The 22,982-nt window shown below is 43.9% G+C and overlaps 1 protein-coding gene across 1 annotated transcript in view; it reads right to left on the bottom strand.

Annotated features, from left to right (window-relative positions):
* Window positions 1-22,982, bottom strand: part of SLC44A3 (solute carrier family 44 member 3) — a 125,076-nt gene that overhangs the window by 84,134 nt on the left and 17,960 nt on the right. Inside the window, exons 2-3 of the mRNA XM_030205940.1 lie at window positions 4,569-4,676; window positions 1,174-1,316 (exon numbers count right to left, since the gene is read on the bottom strand). Coding sequence (XP_030061800.1) covers window positions 1,174-1,316; window positions 4,569-4,676 — 251 coding nt within the window. The remainder of the gene's footprint in view (window positions 1-1,173; window positions 1,317-4,568; window positions 4,677-22,982) is intronic.

The raw sequence follows: 22,982 nt of genomic DNA, 5'->3' as shown, positions 1-22,982 counted from the left end.
TTCACTTCTTCTAATACCTTGATGAGGGCAAATTTCAAAGTGTTTCATTTGCATCAATCATCCATCTGGTAACTGCTCACCATTAATGGAAGTAATTCTATAAGGAGCTACTGGCTACCCACAATTTTGTAAGTACATGTATATCCTCAAACGCATGTGCTTTGCAGGTGGGTGTTCACATTGGCCGAGTATGGGTACAGCGGGACAGGAAACACAATTAAACACGTAGCCTATAAAATATTATAAGTTATGCACCAATCTAAGTGTGAGCATTTACATCAGCTCTATGGCTGGCATAAGTGCTCCCATCTACACATATATGTGTGTAAATACCTGGATACATTAATATTCTACAAAAGAAAGTAGGCAACTACAGTACAGTCTCGATTATCCAACGTAAATGGGACCGACCCTTTTGTCAGATTAGTGAAAAGTTAGTTAATACAGAAAACAATGATAACCCCTTAAAAAGTGCACGGAAAACATACTTTATGCATAAAGAACAGGCTTAGGGTATCTTTAATGAAAAATATTATTTATTAACACTAATCAGCAATGAAAAAAATGAAAAACATTGTACAGCAGGCAAACTGAGCACCAATACAGTTATGCACCATTTATAGAATAGCGTTTAGAGACAAATTTCAATGCCAAATTTTGCATGGGTGGATTTACACCACCTGAAACCTGGTGTAAATCCTGGCATGCAAATCAGGCATGGATCTCCAGTATTCAGTAATACTGCACATGTCTTTAATGAACATCCCTGACTCACCTAGGCCCCTCCCATGATCACACCCCCTTGAGATGCACGCTATAAGAGTTGTGCATGGATCTTTACAGAATAGTGCGTAGCAAGATGCACGCATGCAAATCTAAAATGTTGCCAATAACTGATTGTTAGCAACCAATTGGCGCTAATTGCATGCACATCTCAGGACAGAGTGCAATTGTACATGTGTAAATTTGCACACCATTTACAGAATCCAGGGATATATGCATGCTATCAGTTTCAGAATTGGTGCAAAGCCTGCAAATAAAATTATATGTGGTCTCTATCCCAATGTGAACAATGTGAGAATTGTCCCCATGTGAATATTTCAGTAGACAAAGATTTTTCAGTAGTAATACAAAGAAGCCACTGCTACTACTATTCAAATTACATGTGCTTACTTTTTATCAGTCATGTCCTGTCCAGAAAGTGGGGCATCTCTTACAGGAGTGTTCTTCCTTCCACACACATTTCCATAACTATCATAACCAAATATAAGCCTTTCTGCAGCTCCAGCCATAATGGCATATCCTGTTATAAACATCTGGAAAAAGCAAGGAGAAAGAGGAGAACGAGACAGACTTTAGAATTAGAATCTTTTACATTGCCACCAATTCATCTGGCAAACTTAATTAACGTATGCAAACAAACTATTAAACTGCTCAGCTATGCAAAAACAGACCCTCCTTTTGACTTACAATGAGGGGCATAATCTAACGGGGCACCCAAGTTTTCCTGAGGGCGTCCTTGCAGGACGTCTTCCGGAAGGGGCGGGGAAACCCGTATTATAGAAACAAGATGGGCGTCCATCTTTCATTTCGATAATACAGTCGGGGACGCCTAAATCTCAACATTTAGGTCGACCTTAGAGATGGTCGTCCCCGGTTTTCAGCGATAATGGAAACCGAGAACGCCCATCTCAGAAACGACCAAATACAAGCCATTTGGTTGTGGGAGGAGCCAGCATTCATAGTGCACTGGTCCCCCTGACATGCCAGGACACCAACCGGGCATCCTAGAGGCCACTACAGTGGACTTCAGAAATTGTACCCAAGGGGCAAAGCTCCCTTACCTTGGGTGCTGAGCCCCCCCCCCCAAAACCCACTCCCCACAACTGTACAACACTACCATAGCCCTAAGGGGTGAAGTGGGGCACCTAGATGTGGGTACAGTGGGTTTCTGGTGGGGTTTGAAGGGCTCACATTTACCACCACAAGTGTAACAGGTAGGGGGGGGATGGGCCTGGGTCCGCCTGCCTGAAGTGCACAGCACCCACTAAAATTGCTCCAGGGACCTGCATACTGCTGTCAGGGAGCTGGGTATGACATTTGAGGATGGCAAAAAATATTTTTAAAGTTTTTTTTTAGGGTGGGAGGGGGTTAGTGACCACTGGGGGAGTAAGGGGAGGTCATCCCTGATTCCCTCCGGTGGTCATCTGGTCAGTTCAGGCACCTTTTTGAGGCTTGGTTGCAAGAAAAAATGGACCAAGTAAAATCGGCCAAGTGCTCGTCAGGGACGCCCTTCTTTTTTCCATTATCGGCCGAGGATGCCCACGTGTTAAGCACGCCCCAGTCCAAACTTCGCTATGCTTCCGACACGCCCCCGTGAACTTTGGTCGTCCCCGCGACGGAAAGCAGTTGAGGACGCCCAAAATCGGCTTTCGATTATGCCGATTTGGGCGACCCTGGGAGAAGGACGCCCATCTCCCGATTTGTGTCGAAAGATGGGCGCCCTTCTCTTTCGAAAATAAGCCTGAATGTCTGTCTCCTATAGTCCATTATTGCCTTTGATTTAGATAGGAACAATGTTTTGAAATTGTATTTCCGACATATGGCTGATAGTTTTTTTGGGTTCAAAGATAAATATATTTCCTGACATATTACTCAAGAGAATCGCAGACTAGGAGGTGTTTTTTTGGGTTCAAAGATAAATATATTTCCTGACATATTACTCAAGAGAATAGCAGACTAGGAGGTGTGAACTCTTGGCTTTTAAGTCAAGAATCAATGCCCTGGGTGGGACCTTCCTAGAGCGATTCCCTTGTGTTTTATTTCCTGATTACTTATTTGTTGAACCCAGGAAATTACAAGAGTTTGTGCAGTTAAAAGAACAGATGAAGAACCCTCTGTAGCAACTTCCTTTAAGTTACCACTGTACCGGCTGCAATTACCGATTAACCTTCCTCCCTCAGATAATATGAATTGTAAGATTAACCATTCCGTGTTTTTCTTATTTTCTTTGAGTTTGTTCCTGATATTGGATCCTCCAATTGTGGACAATAATGTGGACTAACAAAGATGATATTTTTCCTTAATGTTTGTTTTAGTTGATATTTTCTCTTTTCTTTCCCATTTATGTATTGGACATAAAGGAGTGGAGGAGTGGCCTAGTGGTTAGGGTGGTGGACTCTGGTCCTGGGGAACTGAGGAACTGAGTTCAATTCCCACTTCAGGCACAGGCAGCTCCTTGTGACTCTGGGCAAGTCACTTAACCCTCCACTGCCCCATGTAAGCCGCATTGAGCCTGCCATGAGTGGGAAAGCGCGGGGTACAAATGTAACAAAAAATAAAATGTAATATAAAATGAATAAATAAAATAATTAAAAAAAAAAAGAAAAACAGAACCCGAATTTAAAAAACAGTACTGGCAACAGTTGTGTAATCCAACCAAGTTTTCATCAAGTCCAAGGGATTTTACTATTTTAAAGCATTTTTACATGAATACGATTTCATGAATTTAGTGGTCAAGGGTGCTTCCTAACTTTATTTCACATATCTATGTTCTCACTGGACAGGAAAAAGCCCATTTTCTAAAAGTTTACTGTACTGGGAAATAAACCAGTTAAAGAAAAAATTAAAAAAAGCCCTCCTTTTGATTTGACCGGCTCATGTTCTCCTGTATAGCATCAATGTCTTTTAGCATTTTTTTTTACTAAGCTGCAGGAAAAAGGGCCCTGCAGTAGCTGTTTTTCCTGCGCGCCAGGGCTTTTTTCACAGCCAATAAAATCTCCCCCCCCCCCCCCCCAAAAAAAATGGCGACACGGTCAGATAACTCTTACCATTAGGCCACACGGTGGGAAGTCTCTACCGCCACCCACTGAGGTGGCGATAAGGGCTCCCGTACTAACCGGACAGCGTGCGGCGATGCCCAATTACCACTGTGCAAGCCATTTCCCAGGAGTTTTGTTTCCCCCCGGAAATGGCATGTGTTTGGGGCGGGACTATTGCCGGTGGCTACATTGGGCTGATGGTAGTCCCGGAAGACAGAACAGTATGCCCTCGCTGGGCTTACTGCCGCTTTGTAAAAGGGCCCCTAAATCAATCTATCTATCTATATATAATAGATGTACACATACACACAACAGTGCTGGGCAGACTTCTAAGGTCTGTGCCTTGATCGTGGTTGGACAGATTCAGCTTCCGTAACCGGAGAACAAGGCCAGTCCCGGGCAGACTTCTACAGTCTGGGCCCTGAAAAGGGCAAGGACAAATCAAGATCAAGTATATGTATCATACCATATACTATGAGTTTATCTTGTTGGGCAGACTGGATGGACTGTACAGGTCTTTATCTGCCATCATCTACTACGTATGTAACACATACACACATTATATATATATATATATATATATATATATTTTTTTTTTTTTTTTTTTTTTTTTACAAGGAACTTTTAGTAAATATTTTGTATATAAAGAGAAGATACAGAATATACAAATGCCCTTCAACCAGTGGATGAAGTAAACAGCTGCAGTTACTACAGCTTAATTGCTTTACAAGCAGTAACTGTGCTTACCAAACCAGACCAAAAAAGGAAGAACAGAATCAGCCATGGAATGTCTGTGCATTTTCTGTAAATCTGGGGCCTCCACTGCCTCTGTCTGGAATTCTCATCTTCAGAAACCTAGAAAGGACGTTTAAAGATATAAAGTTACGTTAATTGCAATATCAAAAGCAGAATGCTGAGATTTTAAAAGGGAAGAGAATTACTTTGAGTTCTGCTTTGCAAACTCTTTCCAGTCAGAAGTTTTCATACAGTTATAGCCGGCAAAGGAAATACAAAAATAAAAAACCAAAGACAGGACACTAATCAAAATGTTTCAGTGTAGTAAATGGTTCATAGTGCTAATCTATCTACTCTCTGATCACAACTTTTCTAGTTAAAGTTACAGTACATGGACCAAGTTATCTAACATCACCTGGGCGCCATCACCATGGAACTGCTTGAACAAAGGTGTAGATCATTATTTTGTAAGAGAAAGATAACATGGGGGCTCTTTTACTAAGCTGCAGCAAAAAGTAGCCTTAGCACTCCCTTAAGTGGGTTTTCCCACGTGCAAAGTCCCATGATTTTTACTGCAGCCACAAAATGGCTGATTTTTCTATTTTTTTGTATTAATGGTCATGTGCTAATGTTCCCATTAGCAGATGACCATTAGAAAAAAATTACCATGTGAGCACATTGACACCTATCTTGTACGCAGTAAGAGCTCAGGTGGTAATCCTGCGCTAAACAGTTAGCGTGTGGTAATGTAGCTGTGCTGATTAGTGAAGTAACACCTGCTCTCCACCCCCTGACACACCCCCTCCAAAAAAGTAGAAAAATTTAATCCATGTTCTGCAGTTAGCAGAAATAGAAATGACAAAATTTTTTTTCAACATGATAAGATTTTTCAGCAAGTATCAGGAGTTGCCATGGGGGCTACAATGGACCCTTCAGTGGCAAATTTGTTTTTAGCTTTTTTTTTTTGAGTCGACTTGTGTAATATGCTCCCTATTTTCAAACAAATTCCCTTTTCAGTGATATATTTTTTCTATAGGAGAGTTCTGTAAGTGAATTAAACCACAGAATGGTTAAACAAGAAAAAATTAATTCTTACCTGATAATTTTCTTTCCATTAGTCCCAACAGATCAATCCAGAGACTTGTGGATTGTGTCCCTCTATGAGCAGGTGGAGATAGAGAGAACCTCCGACATTTGCTATATGTGGACCTGTGCAGCCAACTGAACCTCAGTATGAACGATACCAAAGCAGTGGAATGGAAACAATAGAAAACTCTCCTGACATTGTCAGACCAATTGCCCAACATACTTCCACTACTTCTATATTTATTTATTTATTTTTAATCAAACAAAAGAACATTCAGAACAACGGAACTTGAAAAAAAAAACAAAACATTAACCAACTGCAACAAAACCGCAGACAGTAAACCCACGGGGGCCTCTGGATTGATCTGTTGGGCCTAATGGAAAGGAAATTATCAGGTAAGAATTAATTTTTCCTTCCATGGCATCCCACAGATCAATTCAGAGACTTGTGGGATGTACCCAAGCAGTCCTCAAATAGGACGGGACACCCCCAACCCGGCAGTAATCACTGAAGAGCCAAACACCACATCCTGATGAGCTGCCACATCCACCCAATAATGATGAGTGACTGCATGGACTGAAGCCCATGTAGCTGCCCTGCAGATATCTTCCAGAGAAACCAAATGGGACTCTGCATAAGAGGAAGCTTGAGCTCGCACAGAATGAGCACGAACTTGCAAAGAGGCTTGCTTGCCCAATGCCACGTATGCCGAAGAGAAGGCCTCCCGTAACCATGGGCTATGGTGTCAATGCGAAGGTTCCCCGTTTCTTTCAGGGGATGAGAGCTGGGCTCAGAAGGCATCGATGCCCTTCTTCAACCTTGGCCCAGGGGCCTGCTCTATGCCATTCCCCCGTGGCCAATGGTCGGCAGATTATTGACTCGCATAGCCAGTCATCCCAGTCGAGTAATCCTAGTGGCCCTGGATTGCCCAGATGACCCTGGTACACAGATGTGATCAGGCTTCTGTTCGATCGTCCTTTTCTGCTGCCGGCACAGGACCATCTCCTGCTGCAGGGGCCAGTCACAATGGAGGATCCCTCCCCCTTTGGTCTTACGGCCTGGCCCTTGAAAGGGCGAGGTTGAGAAGAAAAGGAGAGACTTGCTGACCTGAACACGTATACTCTGGAGGAAAGGAGAAATAGGGGTGATATGATATAGACGTTCAAATATTTGAAAGGTATTAATCCGCAAACGAACCTTTTCCAGAGATGCGAAGGCGGTAGAATGAGAGGACATGAAATGAGATTGCCCAAGGTGGTTTCTCATTTCCACTTGGGGCACTCCCTACATTTGCCGGCCTTCCGCCGGTAAGATTACACTGAGCAATTCCGGGCTCTTCGCTGTCTCGACATGAGACAGGCTTTTCTCAGGTATTTGGAGGTGACTAATGAATTTCGTCTTTCTGACCATCTCTTCGTCCTTTTTGGAGGCAGTAAGAAGGGTCATATGGCGTCCATCTCTGGCATCCCCCAACGGGCAGTTATCTGATCAAAGGCCAGAGGGGAGAGCGTCCACTCCACCAGCTCCAACTGGTGGCGACTGAGAAAGTAAGATTCCACATTCTGTGACCCCGCTATATGAGCTGCTGTGAAGAACAAGAGATGAGTCTCTGCCCAACGGCAGATCAGAGCCACCTCACGCGTTAGGGGTGCACTCCTGTTGCCCCCCTGATGGTTTACGTAGGCGACTGCCATAGCACTGTCCGAAAGAACTCGAACTGGACAACTGAGGAGAAGAGACAGACTCCTGAAGGGCCAGACGAATCGCCCATAACGCCAAGCGGTTGATGGACCATGACACCTCCGTCGAAGTCCAAATGCCCTGGGCCGTCTGTTGCAACCAATGAGCCCCCCAACCAGTGACACATCCGTGGTTAATATCTTCCAGTCTGGGGTTGCCAGAGGAATGCCCGACACCAGATTCTTTTGAATGAACCACCAGTGCATGATTGTGTGAAGACGACCCGAACATGGCACCTGAACCTCGTAATTCTCCGAGAGCGGAGACCAACGGCTCAGAAGGTGCCACTGGAGGGGGCACATGTGAACTCTGGCTCACTTTACCACATCCAAGGTGGAGGCCATGGAACCTTGTACATAGTCCCAAGCCCGGGGGTTCGGAGTTTGAAACAGCGCTTGTAACTGAACCTGTAACCGCTGTGCTCGAGCTGAAGGAAGAGAACCTATCCCTGTTCGGGTATCGAAGCACACCCCCAAGTATTCCAGTGTTTGGGAAGGCGATAGGCTGCACTTCGGGAAGTTGATCACCCAACAAAGCGACTGAAGCAACCCGACCACTTTGTCAGTTGCCCGCCGACTCTCCTCGAAAGAAGATGCCCGCACAAGCCAGTCGTCTAGATAGGGATGGACCTGAATCCCTTCCTTCCTGAGATAGGCTGCCACTACTATCAGGACCTTGGAAAAGGTCTGAGGCGCTGTGGCTAGGCCGAAGGGCATTGCTTTGAATTGAAAATGACGACCAATCACTGCAAAGTGAAGAAAGCACCTGTGGGGAGGCCAGATTGGAATGTGTAAATAGGCCTCTGAGATCGAGAGAGATCAAAAACTCCCCTGGCTGTACAGCTACGATCACCGATTGGAGGCTTTCCATTCAGAAAAGCCGAACTCGTAAGGACCTGTTGATGTACTTGAGATCTAAGATGGGTCGCCAAGAACTGCCCTTTTTTGGCACCACAAAAAATGGAGTATCGACCTCTTTCTGCTGGGGATACAGGCTGGACGGCACCCAGCCGTTGTAAGTTGAGGAGGGTGTGTCGAATGGCCCGCACCTTGGCGGGACATTTGCAAGGAGATTCCAGAAAAGAGCCTACTATCGGACGAGCCAATTCTAACTTGTAGCCGTCTCTGATAACCTCAAAGACCCATTCGTCGGATGTTACCCTGAACCACTCCACCAGTAATAGGGACAGTCTGCCCCCAATAACCGGCTGGATATGGACCAGGGCCCCATCATTGGGCGGACCTGGCTGCGGGCTGGTTTCTGTTACCAGAAAGGAAGGCCCGCCTGTCACCTCGAAAGGGCTGAGGCCTCTGAGAAAACCTTGCTCTCTGAAAAGAGGCCCTGCGACCTGGACGGTAACGCCATGTATCCCTAAACTTAGGTCTAGGTCCCGCCGGTCGTACAAACTTGGACCTGTCCTCCGGGAGGTGCTGGCCCTTACAGTCACCGAAGTCCTTCACAATCTGTTCTAAGTCTGTCCCAAACAAAAGCTTTCCCCTAAAAGGAAGACTTGATAAACGTGACTTTAGAGGCCACGTCTGCAGCCCAATGCCCCAACCACAGCCAGCGACGTGCGGTGACCGCTAGGGAAACCTCCTTTGCCGAAACCCTCAAAAGATCATAAAGAAGATCCGAAAGGAAGGCTAAACTGGGCTCCACGGCCGGCAAAACAGCCACGAGATCTTCCGGAGAGGAGACTTTCTGTACCCACGATAAGCATGCCTGCGCTGCATAGGAGTCACAAACTGAGGCCTGCAGGGAAAGGGCCGCTACTTCAAAGACAGCTTCAAGCAAGTCACCAACTTACGATCCTGAGGGTCCTTCAGCGCCATGCCACCCTCCACAGGGAGAGTGGTTTTCTTAGTGACCGCTGAGATTAAGGAAGCCACAGTAGGGACCTTCAGCAAGTCTAAGTCAGGAGTGTTGAATTATTTGTAGTAAATAATTAGCAGATTTTAGTACACACAGCTTCAGCTTTAGAAATGTTAATTTCTTTCTTCATCTCTCTCTCATATACCCCAGAATAATTCACTGCTGAGTCACTTTAAAGTTGAAGTAACAAAACATCTGTTTACTCACAGTTTGTAGTTAGATTATAATCAGACAGGCTTATATATACATATTACTATACATTTGTATTATCAGCTCCTTCCATGTGCTTAGATGGTAATGGATGCTCACACCACCATAGATTCTCTCAGGTTAGGAGAGAACATGAGCTCCATGTGCTCCATGTGCTGCATGTGCTGCATCTAACCCCCAACAGGAAGTTGCATAGCTGTGTGACCTCTCTAAGTAATTCACATCAGAGGTCACAGAGTAATCACAGAGAAATAATAGGTGACAGGCAATGCATGTAAAAATACAATACATTCCAACAAACCCCTTCTCATGCATAACTGTCATGCAATTATTTATTCATACAAAGTCCAAGCTTTATACGCAGATTCACAAAATGTTCTCTGGGTAACGGTTTGGTCATGATGTCAGCTGTCATCTCACTGGTGTGACAATAGTGTAGACTGATGACCCCTTCTTTCGCCAACTCTCGCACGTTGTGGTATTTCGTTGCGATGTGCTTGGTACGTGACTGAACCTTGTCATTCTGTGACAGTCGGATGCAGCTCTGATTATCTTCCATTATCTGGATTGGTCTCTTTTCAGCTATACCAAAATCCAGCAAAAGTTTTTCAATCCATATCAGTTCTCTGCACGCTTCCGATACGGCCACATATTCAGCTTCTGTAGAAGACAAACTCACAATACTTTGTTTATGACTGGCCCATGAAATTTGTACATTTCCATACATAAACACATATCCACTTGTGGATTTATAATCAGAATGATCCCCTGCCCAATCTGAATCACAGTAACATATTAGTTTTGGATTACTATTGGCTGAAATCTTTAATTTACAATCAATGGTACCCTTTAAATACCTTACCATCCTTTTAACTGCAGTCCAATCTGATTTGGTAGGTGAGCTGACCCTTCTGCTCAAAATTCCTACTGCATTTGCTATATCAGCCCTGTATGTGGTAGCTAGATATAAAAGCTTACCTATGGCTGATCTATATTGGATGTTATCTGGTAAAGGTTCTCTTACTGTTTCATCCTTCAGAAAATCAGTGATCATGGGAGTGCTTACAACTTGGGCATCTTGCATACCTAAACTTTCAATAAGCTCATTTATTTTCTGCTTCTGGCTTAGAAGATAAGAACCATCATTTTGTTTCTCAATTTCTATACCAAGATAGTATGACACATTTCCAAGTTCTTTTATCTCAACATTGTGGTTTAAACACTTTACAATGTCCTTGTACTCTTGCTCACTTTTGCTTGCAATGAGCAGATCATCAACAAAAGCTAAAATGTATGCATATTGTCCATTTGTGCACCTAGTGTACAAGCATTTATCTGCTTCACCTTGCTTAAATCCTAAATTTGTCAATATTTCATGCAATTTGTCATTCCAACATTTTGCACTTTGCTTTAATCCATAAAGACCTTTGTTTAATTTACACACTAGCTGTCTTTGTTTTGTATTTATGAAACCTGTTGGCTGTTCCATGTACAAGTCTTCAGTTATATCTCCGTGAAGAAATGCTGTTTTCACATCAATGTGGTTTACTTGCATGCCTTTTGAGACTGCAATGCTCAGAAGTGTTCTTATTGTCGTGTGTTTCACTACAGGTGCAAACACTTCATCAAAATCTTCTCCATATTTTTGAAGATATCCCTTTGCCACTAATCTGGCTTTATACCTTTCCACTTTTCCTTGTGCATTCCTTTTTAACTTGAATACCCATTTGCATCCTATAGCTTTCTTGCCAGGAGGTAATTTTGTAAGAATCCAAGTATTATTTTTATCCAATGCATCAATTTCTTCTTGTGCAGCTTTATGCCATTCAGCAGCTTCTTCTGCTGGCATTTTCTCAATCTCATCCCATGTTAAGGGCTCTTGAGCTTCTGCTGACTTTGTTAGGTAAGACAGTCTTGGGGGTGGAACACCTTTGTTTTCCCTGGATGAGCGTCTGACAACAGGTTGGTCTGACCTTTCCGCATCCTCTAAATCTGAGAGTCCTTCTCCAATTGATTCCCCTTCTCCAACTGTACTGTCTTCTTCAATGATCCTTTCTGTGTCTGTTTCCTCTGCCTGTTCCTCGTTAGATACAGATGAGTTGCTTTCAGACATCTGCCTTGGTATGGCATTTATATACACTGGCATGTCTATTATGGTTCTAGTTTCATATTCTGGATGATAAGGCTCATCTGGGATAATCCAGCCTTTATCAACCCTCTTGTTTTCATCAAAATATGTAACATGTCTTATGCCAACAATGCCAGTTTTCAGATTCAAAATTCTATATCCTTTGTGTCCTGGAGCATAGCCAACTAAAATGCCCCTTTCTGTTGTGGAATCCAGCTTATGCCTTCTTTGCTTTGGTACATGAGCATATGCTGTACTTCCAAATGTTCTTATGTGTGAAAGGTTTGGCTTCCTACCATGCCATGTCTCATGTGGTGTGCGCTCAGCGCCTTTAGTTGGCATTCTGTTTTGTAGGTACACTGCTGTGAGAATGGCTTCTCCCCATAGTCTTTTAGGGAGATTGCTATCTGACAGCATACATCTGGTCATTTCCACAAGTGACCTAAATTTTCTCTCTGCAACAGAATTTTGCTCTGGTGTATAAGCTACTGTTGTGATATGTTGAATGCCTTCTTGTTCTAGAAATGTGCGCATGCTTTGTGAAGTGAACTCACCACCATTGTCGGTCTGAAGAACCTTTGGTTTTCTTTCAAATTTGTTGCTCACCATGGCTACGTATTTCTTCAGCATGTCTGTGACTTGACTTTTTTCTTTCAGCAAATAGGCCACACAATATCTAGAGAAATCATCCAAGAATATTAGCACAAATCTGTTATTTCCCAATGATGGGATATTAAACGGTCCACATAAGTCACTGTGTATTAAGTCCAGCACTTTATTACTCCTATTTCCTGTGTATGCAGGAAATGAGGGTCTCACACCTTTTTGAGTAACACAGTCTATGCATTTCTCCATTTTACCAGAATCTGCACTTATCTGAATGCCGGTGGCTAGTTGCTTACTGTAAAGATCCTGGATCACCTTAGAATCACGATGTCCCAGGCGGCGGTGCCAGATTTCCAGACTACATTTACCATCATTCTTCCTTACTTGCGCCAGATGTGAGGCTTCACCTGAAATGTTCAGCTTATAAACATCATTATGCATAAAAGCTTCAGCATACACTTCATCATTTTTAGAGATTGTGCACTTACTGTTTTCAAAATGAATCACAAATCCCTTCTTATCTAATGTAGATACACTAAGCATATTGCAAACTGCTTGGGGAATATACAAGACATCACTTACAGGAATTTCTTTAACTTCATTAGACACTTTGCATTTTAAGAATCCAATACCTTTTGCTTGGATCTTAGCAGTCCCTGCGTTTGCAGTTTTAAGAATACCTTCCTCTGGACACATTTCCTGAAAGAAATCCTTACAATTGGTTAAATGGCATGTGCTCCCCGAATCCAAAATCCAAGTACTTTCATTTGAATTATTATTTACCATAGTCAAAGATTTTTCTGCCATTAGAAAACCCTTGTGTTTATCTTTGTCCTTCATACATTTCCTGGTTTGAAAATTCTTTAGTTCCATTGGCTTAGGTGAGCTAGAGGGAGTGTTTTGTGTTTCCTTACACCATTTAGATACATGTCCCTCCTTTCCACATGAGTAGCAAATCAGCTTGCCCTTGGGTGGAGTTTTCCCATAGCTCCGCCTTCCTCTGTTCTTTGCCAAGAAATTTGTTTCATTTCTCTCTGACTGACTTTGAGAACACATCTCCTCAGAATCATTTATTATGCATTCCTGCCTTAGTTTTGATGTTGCCTGTTCAAAAGATTGCCCTTCAATGGCCTCATTTACAGACCTAAAAACATCAAACTTCTTTGATAGTGAGGTAAAAAGAAATGCTCTTTTCAATGCATCACACATGGGAATTCCAGAAAGTTCTAACTTTTGAAATGAAGACATAAGATGCATAATGTGATCATTACATTTACTTTTATCCCTTAATTTGGTTTCATTCAACTCTGCCAGCCAAATTGGTTGCTGCTTTGCATATGTAGTTGCATACATAGTTCTCAGTTTATATAAAATGTCCTTTGGTGTATCTTTTCCCTCCACTAATATGGCTTGTTTCTCTGAGAGAGCTTCCAAAAGCATGCACTTCACATAATAGTTTGCATTGTCCCATTCAGCCATATTTTCAGCTGTTCTGTCTTGGTCTAAGCATATATTTAATCCTTTTGCTCGAAGGAGACATATGAATCTTAGTTCCCACTGTTGATAATTAAACTCAGTTAATCTAGGCACCTTGAGAGAATAGAAAAATGGTGAATTTCTTCCCTCAGCCATTTTCTTAGCCTTCTGTCTGCTGTGTGGGGGGAGAGAGAGACAGACTGAATCTTTCCTTTAAAACTTAAGAGAAAAATGTGGCCTTTTTTTTTCTGCCTGGTAATATTTCTCTTCTTTTTCAATTCCTGGACCCTGGGCCCATAACCCTTTTGTTGAATTATTTGTAGTAAATAATTAGCAGATTTTAGTACACACAGCTTCAGCTTTAGAAATGTTAATTTCTTTCTTCATCTCTCTCTCATATACCCCAGAATAATTCACTGCTGAGTCACTTTAAAGTTGAAGTAACAAAACATCTGTTTACTCACAGTTTGTAGTTAGATTATAATCAGACAGGCTTATATATACATATTACTATACATTTGTATTATCAGCTCCTTCCATGTGCTTAGATGGTAATGGATGCTCACACCACCATAGATTCTCTCAGGTTAGGAGAGAACATGAGCTCCATGTGCTCCATGTGCTGCATGTGCTGCATCTAACCCCCAACAGGAAGTTGCATAGCTGTGTGACCTCTCTAAGTAATTCACATCAGAGGTCACAGAGTAATCACAGAGAAATAATAGGTGACAGGCAATGCATGTAAAAATACAATACATTCCAACAAGGAGCAGGTAGCATGTAAAGACACAACATAGCTCTAAGCAACCTTAAGCCCACTGTCCGGCGTAACCCACTGTGTCGAAATAAGGATCTTCATGGCCTCATGCACATGAAAGGAACGAGGTGGGCATTTGGTGCCAGACATAATAGAGGGCACCGGACCTGTTCCCCCTGACAATTCAGGGGGGAAATGGCCAAAACCTCAAAAGCCCTATCAATCAGGGAGGGAAGCTCTTCTCTGCGAAAAAAGGCGGGCAGCCGTCGGATCATCCCCTTCCTCCGAGGGCAGGGTGACCTCATCTGCCAAATCCAAAGATTCTGAGGGTCAGCCCGGAGACAACCGGGCCATCTGTGTCACGCGGGGACGTTTTGGCAGGAAAGACTGAGAGGCTGCAGCAACCGAAGTTTGATGAGGAAGAGACTGAGCTGCCTGAAGAGAAGCTCCTGACTTCTTCAAAAGAAAGGCACTGTGCATTAATAAAACAAAATCCAGGGGAAAAGGAACTGCAAGGGACTCCCCTGCTCCCTGTACATCGCTTCCCTTCATCGGAGCCTGTGCCAAAGAAGCGTGCTGTGCCTCTTGTTTATCAACCGCCACGTGTGGAGCGGGTCGCGCCTGAGAGGAAAATATAGTGCCCACCAACGCGCGCTGCACGAACTGCCACGAAGAAACCACCGAAACTATCCCCTGCACTTCCGACTCACCGGATGCCTGAGGGGAACCCCCGTCTCGACACCTACTGCGAGCTGACGGCGGCAGGACTCACACTCCCCTGATGCTGCTCTCCGACCCCCATACCAGGAGCAGCACTTAGCCGCCTCAGAAGGCACTGACATGCTCCACAAACGCCTGCCCCAAAACTAACTAGGCAGAACGTCTAGTTCCGCCGTATGATTGAACAAAAATAAAGTCTCTTACCTTTTTGTTTTTTTTAGTCAGGCGAAAGGAAGCACCCGATCAGGCTAACAGCCTTGGGTGACGGAGGAAAGGTAGGGGGAGACTGGGAGGGACCTGGCACCACCAGGTGTACACCACAAGCTGCAAACAGCCACTCAACCCCGTCTGTGCTAAACTAGGCCCAAAGGACACCTGTAGCCAGATCAAACCAGAGCTGCAGAGATGTCCCTCCACCTGCTAGATGGAGAGAATACATACGGAGGTTCAGTTGACTGCACAGGTCCACATATAGCAAACCTCGCAGGTTCGCTCTATCTCCACCTGCTGGTAGAGGGACACAACCCACAAGTCTCTGGATTGATCTGTGGGACGCCATCGAACTGTCATTCTGCACTGAAGTTTACTATGCAATGGAACTATACTGATATTTCTTTTCTTCAAACCAAATGAATGAAAACTTCTGAGACTTTTCAAACTACTGTTTTTAGGAAGCCAACAGATCATAATACGTTATTACAGTATGAGAGTTGCCATCCAGGTGCTCTTAAAGATAGTCTGTTTCTCAGTTTCTTTAATACAGGAGATTGTGCTCCACTACAAATGAATTTCAAAAACAGAGTAGAGATCTCAAAATGAAACTGTATGATAGAGGTTATCCGAAGAAGATTGTTAAGAGAGTCTATCAAAGAGTGGGGTACAATGATACACAGTGGCTGTTATACAAAATGTGAAGAACCTGATGGTGAGACTTTGACTTGTGTGTTAAGATATACCAATTCAGTGCATCGATTAGTGAAGAATTTCAAATGACATTGGAGCATCATTAATACTCTTCTGGGATTTGTGAACTGCAGGCTGTGGATAGGGTTCAGCAGAGGGAAAAATCTGAAAGAACTTCTTTTTCCCTCTGATGTTTATGCAGATAAAAGACACCTGGCTGCTTCCTTAACAGGTCATCAGATTTGTCCAGCCTGTTCAATTTGCTCTATAACAATGACTGGAGCTGAATTTAGAAATCCTTTGGATAATAGAGTTTATAGACTGAACACTGATGCTTCTTGCCAGTCATCATTTGTTATCTATGTGAATAGTCTTTGCAAAAAATTGTATGTTGGACATCATCACATTCTTTTAAAATTAGGATGTTAGAACACAAAAACACTACTGTTACACACAAGGATACATAAGGTGAAACAAAACAGTGAAGTCGACTGAAAAAGTGGACGATGCTCCAGGTGAAAAACTTTTATTCATCTAAAATTCACTCGTTGTGTTGAAATGGAGCTGTAGCGTCTTTTCGAATCTCGAGAGTAAACCCAAACTTGAAAATGGTTTTCATTTTCAAGTTCGGGTTTACTCTCGAGATTCGAAAAGCTTCTAAGAGCATTACTTCACTTTGACTTACAAGACGCTACAGCTCCATTTCAACACCACCCACTGAATAACGAACACAACAAGTGAATTTTAGATCACACAAGACTCTTGATGCAGGCCCCATAGGCCGAAACACAGCTGTGTCGAATCGTGTTCATCAATAAAAGTTTTTCACCTGGAGCATCGTCCACTTTTTTTTAGTCGACTTTGCTGTTTTGTTTCACCTTATATATCGTTGCGAAGTTTCATTTCTTCTGTTTTGGCAACACACAAGGATACACCTCTGGCAAATCATTGTAGAGAGTTTGATCATGATTTCTTTTCATTGAAGTGCATGGTAGTAGACTGGGTGGCTCCACATAAGCATAGGGGTGCATAGGAGAAAGTGTCTGATACAGTTGGAACAATGATGGCTATTTAAACTGAAATCGCTTGAACCTTTCGAGACTAAATGGGAAGATTGAATGGTTTCACTCTTTTTGATTCATTGAACGGTTTCACTCTTTTTGATTCATTTAATTATTTGGAGGGGTTAGTCAGTGTTCCATCTTCCTTTGTTTTGATTGGATGGCTCTTTGGGGACATCTAGTTGAAAACAGAAGATGCTACCTTGGAGATTTGGGTCCTGGTAAAGCAGCAGTGAGAGTTGTACTGATTACTGCAAATAAGTGGGGATTTCTACTGGAATATTTAGTTTCAAAAGGGCATGTTTTATTATACTTTTTTCTCTGAAGATGCTCGCAGCAGAAGTGGCCTGCTGATCCCCAATGCAGTTTGTTGAAACACTGGCCATCTTCGGAGGCAGAGGGTTTGCTACAAAAGTGCTGCTTGAGAAATGGGCATTTAAGTATGTTAAGTGTTTTTCAAAAATATTAAAAAGTATAAAAAGCGATAAATGTTTAGTATTTCATGACACACCGGAGTTTCTTTTTTGCCTGATTGCAATGAAGCCTAGAAGTGAATATGCTTAAAAAAAACAAAACAAAGTCCTGGCTTGCTGAGGCTTTTTCCTCCTGTGTTGTATTAGTAAGATGCAGTAGATTTCTTTCAGCTATTGGATTTAAGTCAAGGTTAGTGTATTGAAGTTAATTGTGTAGAGTACCTCACTCCTTTTAAAATAACTTTTTGTAGTGTAAACTAAGATATTTAAAATTCTGTCAGTGACTGGCCAAATGACATCCTTTGTCCCTTTTAGAGGAGTGAATAAGCTTGTATGATGGTTATGGGGTAACATTAGAAAACCTCAACCTTCCTCCCCATCAGTCAGGATTCCTACCATTTATGCGCAATGTGGACTTTACCACATGTTTACAAAGTAAAGCCTTAGGAAATGAGCTCTTAATGAGCTTAAATCTCTCAGGGGCCTGTGTATTTCAAAAGAAAGATATGGCTCAGATAAAAAGGGATTCTTTGCATTCTTTCAAATGAAGCATTACCTAAACAAACTGCTGGTCTAAGTGTACAAGTTTGCTCTTAGAGATTACAGAAAAGGGACTCTCATGAAATCTCTTGCCTTTCTGAGCAATATGCAGGTAGTTGAAAGATCCCGTATCAAAATGGCAGATTGATGCAGTAACAAATATCTCATATGAAACTATATGGAGAGGTACCAGCATTCCAAAGCACTGTCAGAATTCACTGATAAGGGAGACACATAGGGTTTACATACATCTTGCTAAGATCTATAAAACAGGAATAAAATCTAGTCATATAGCCAAAAAAGAGAGAGGCCTTCACTGTACATGGTCATATTTATTTATTTGTACCCCACATTTTCCCACCTATTTGCAGGCTCAATGTGGATTGCATAGTACCGTGAAGCGTTAGCCACCTCCGGTGATGAAACAAATACAAAGTGATGTTATACAGAATGAGATATATGTGTTACAGACACATTATAGAATAAAGAGAAGAAGAGTTATATAATGTTCATTGCAAGTTTTAGTTTCGTCGTGTTGCTGAGTTCAGGCACTTAAGTTGGATCAGTAGGGTATGCCTTCTCGAACAGATCGGTCTTTAGTGATTTCCGGAAGTTGAGGTGGTCCTGTGTTACCTTTATGGCTTTTAGTAATGCGTTCCATAGTTGCGTGCTTATATAGGAGAAAGCTGGATCCGTAAATTGATTTGTACTTGAGTCCATTGCAGCTAGGGTGGTGAAGATTTAGGTACGTTCGTGATGTTCCAATTGTGTTTCTGGTTGGTAGGTCTATGAGGTCAATCATATAACCTGGGGCTTCGCCACAGATAATGAAATACTAGCTAAGTTTTAGAATCCATAATATACAATATCAATAGGATAACCAAGAAAAATCTTAACAACACTGTTTTGTTTTTTGAACAACTATTACATTTGTCTGGTACAGACAGAAGTCTTGTTATGCCTCTGCACAGGGGAGTTTTCACCGCTAAGAAGTGCATACTTGTTCTGTGGACTGTCTTGTCCCTATTATATAGAACAATCTGAAAGAACCAAATGTACCATATGCTTATTAAAGAATGACTATCCACCAAAACAGAACATCTGAGTATGCTGGATATTGTTTCCAAATCTGGGAACCCTCCTTGTCATTTTTTAAGAAGGTCAGGGGTGCTTTCCAGGTGTTTCAAACCCAGACATTGCTCATAGAATTAAGTGTTAAAGGTTTGCCTACTCTCAAAATAGATCATTTAATTGTTCAAATTCTGGGTTCAGAAGATGATCTGGAATCTAGGGGTATGGTGTAAGTGAGAAGAAGTTAAGGGTTTACCATTATTCTCTGATGTTATATAACATTTTATGTGCAATTCAGGTTACATTGTTTAGTTTTGGTTCATTTAGTTTGCTTAATATACTTTTCACTTCAAATATCAATGAATACTCATGAGAGAGATTTGTATGCAGTGGAGAAGGTACATTTATATCTCTTTCATGAATACTCATTGTGGATATCCTGAAAACCTGACTTGACAGGTTTGGAAACCCCTGATCTAGAGGGATATTTCAATTTAGATAAAGAGAACAGTTAATATGATTTCTGTACAACTTTCATAGGCAGTGGCAGGGGCGTATCTGAACTGCGGCGGTAGGGGGGGCCAGGGCCAGAGTGAGGGGGCACATTATAGCCCCCCCCCCCGCCGCCGCCGCCATTGCCGATCCCCCTCCCCCCCAGCCGCTGCCATTGCCAATCTCCCCCCGCCGTTGCTGTCGCCTACCTTCGCTGGCGGGGGACCCCAACCCCCGCCAGCCGAGGTCCGCGTCCTCCTGCCGCTGCCGGCTGCCGTTAAAAGAATTCCGTCAGCTGGCGGGGGACCCCCAACCCCCGCCAGCCAAGCTGAGGTCCTTTCATTTCTTCTTCCACTAAAGCTGGCGCCGAAAGTTTCTTCTGAGTCTGACGTCGCTGCACGTTGTACGTGCAGGACGTCAGACTCAGAAACAGAATGAGACTCAGAAGAAACTTTCGGCGCCAGCTTTAGTGGAAGAAGAAATGAAAGGACCTCGGCTTGGCTGGGGTTGGGGGTCCCCCGCCAGCTGACGGAATTCTTTTAACGGCAGCCGGCAGCGGCAGGAGGACGCGGACCTCGGCTGGCGGGGGTTGGGGTCCCCCGCCAGCGAAGGTAGGCGACAGCAACGGAGGGGGAGGGTTGGCAGCGGTAGGGGGGTCCAGGGCGAAATCTGCGGGGGCCCAGGCCCCTGAGGCCCCACGCAGATATGCCCCTGGGCAGTGGAATGGGATGGGCCACCAGGGCTGAGACCTGACCTACGTTTTGTCCCACACAGCATTCCTTAGCATCTCTCCAGCCTGGCCCAAAATATGACTGATGGGTTGTGCACGCTTTCCAGCAGGTGGAGACTGAGAATTCTGACTCTTGTGAAAGCCAATGAGAGCCCTGGCTAGTTATAGTTTCAGTATTCTCAGTCTCCAGCAGGTGGAAGGTAGTGAGCCCTTCAGTCTCTATTTTCTTCTATTTTTTTTCCTATTCTCAGACTTAAAATAAGAAAAAAAAAATGTTCTCCGCTAGTTACTATTTTCTCTGTTACTGTGCACTGGTGTTACTTTTAATTTCAGAGGCTGAGGCCCGTGGGAGTTCTCGAATAGCCTTGGGGGTGTCACACCCAGGTGGCCGGGTCCCTCCCCCCAATACCTCCTTCTTGACTTGTTCTATGTGCAGATGGCAGCTCTAGTCTTTGTAGCGTGTGCACTGAAAAACCTTGACCACTTCGCAGGAAGGGTGCTTGCAGGTTGAGGAGAGACAGCCACGATTAAAAAAAAAAAACAAAAAAACCCACAAAACAAAAGTGGCAGAGCAGCTCTATTCACTTCAGCAAGGCAGTCTGGGGGTGCGACAGGCTTTCCGGCTGTGTTTCCTCAAACTTCAGGATAATTTTTTGTGATTTAAAAAAACAAAAACCTGTCATGGTGGAAAAGCTCCATCACTACTCGGTGTGTCAGTGCAGAGGGCTTACAGCGGCTGGAGTCTAAGTTCTGTACTGCTAAGGAGCTATTTTTGGATTTGGAGATAGCGTTGGGTATAACAGCCACTTCTAGAGCTGACACGGGTGCGCGTTCTTCTCAGCCTTCAGTTTCTGTGGGAACCTCCGCCATCTTGCAGCAGCCGGCTTCTGTAGAATGGCCTGCTCCTGCACCTCCTCCATTGTCAGAACCTTATTGCCTGTGGAGAGTGCTCGTGAGCACGAGCTAAGATGGCCGCATAGAGTCTGAGCTCTGCTTCCCGTCATACTTTTTTTTTTCCTCTGACATAGCTTCAGATCACAAATAATTGAAGGAAAAACTACATTACTTAGACTGTGAGCCCTCCTGGGACAGAGAAATATCCAGTGTACCTGAATGTAACTCACCTTGAGCTACTACTGAAAAAGGTGTGAGCAAAATCTAAATAAATTATGGCTGCATCAAGATCTCATAAGGGCGAGGTAGTGATTCAATATTCATCACAGGGGTTCAAGCGGTCGAAACAAGATCTACCTTCTCCGTGTAAAACTAAAAACGATAGTTGGTGTCAGGCTGATTGTGAGCCCTTCAGCCTAGGCCGAGGCCTAGTATAGCTTTTAGGCCAAGGCCTAGGATGGACCGAACCGATACTATACGCCACCCCAGCTACCAAGCTCTGCACACACACGCAGCAACCAACTTGCACCTCCAGAAAAGGGAAGATAGGGCAATCAGGCAGGCCTCACGGCCTATCGAGAACCGATTCACTCAGAATTCAAGCATGCGGGCCTCACGGCCTAACTGAAACCGACTCATACTTAGGGAGGGGAGAAAGAGACTAAACGAGGGGTCCTCCATGGGGACCGGAGCACTAGCAACAACCTTGGTGCTGGTAAGCAAGGAGAAAGGGAAGCATACACAGAAACACGTCAAGCAGTAGCCCACCCACACAAAGAAGATGAGAGACTGTAATATAAGATACTGTAGGCAGAGACCCTCAGCAGATAGGGAAGGGAAAAGTCCACAAAACGGAGTGCGGAGCCTAACACACACACCCAGCACAGAGAGGGACAGTGCTCTGAAATACAGGAGGTAGTACAGCAAAAAGAATAAAAACAGTCACAACGAAAAGACTGCTCCAAACACTGAGCTGCCAGAGGCAGGCAATATACTGCAGTCAAAGGGTTAACCAGGCTCTGAACACACAGCTGCCGGAGGCAGGAACATGGCGTGCATTTTTACCTGCTGGGGGGGGGGGGGGGGGGGGGTGCTGCGTGCCTGTCGGCTCTGAGTCTGCTCGTTCTCTGTTGCTCCCTCTGCCCCGGAACAGGAAGCAACCTGTTCCGCGCAGAGGGAGCAGCAGGGAGGGAATGAGCGGACTCGGCCAACAGGCGCGCGGCACCCCCCCAGCGGCATGCACCTGGGGCGGACCGCCCCCATCTTGGTACCCCACTGCATGGCAGACAACGATTAACTAAACACACGGCAAAACAAACAAACAACAACCCCAGGGCGAGAAACAAAGGGTCCTGAGGCTGCTACAAGAGCAGAGCAGAATTCAACCACAGCACAAAGGGAACTCCAAAGGAAGGGGGAGCTAAACAAACAACAGGAACAGGGAGGAGGTAGGAACTCACCACAAAGCACCACCACCAAACAAACAAGGAATCCCAGGTGCAGTGTAGAGAGAGGTAATTAGACACGCACTAAGAGCAGCAGGCAGATGGAGACAGAGCAACAGAAAACTACAAGCAAAAAAAGGAGTAACAAACTCCAGCTCAGACAGAGGCAGGTAAGGCTTCAGCAAGATAGGGAAAACACCAAAGCAGGGGTTGTAGGGAAA

This window comes from Microcaecilia unicolor, chromosome 6 (genome assembly GCF_901765095.1).
Source record: "Microcaecilia unicolor chromosome 6, aMicUni1.1, whole genome shotgun sequence".
Taxonomy (NCBI): Eukaryota; Metazoa; Chordata; class Amphibia; order Gymnophiona; family Siphonopidae; genus Microcaecilia; species Microcaecilia unicolor.
The sequence above is the reverse complement of the archived record's forward strand: the minus strand, read 5'-3'. Positions and strand labels throughout refer to the sequence as shown.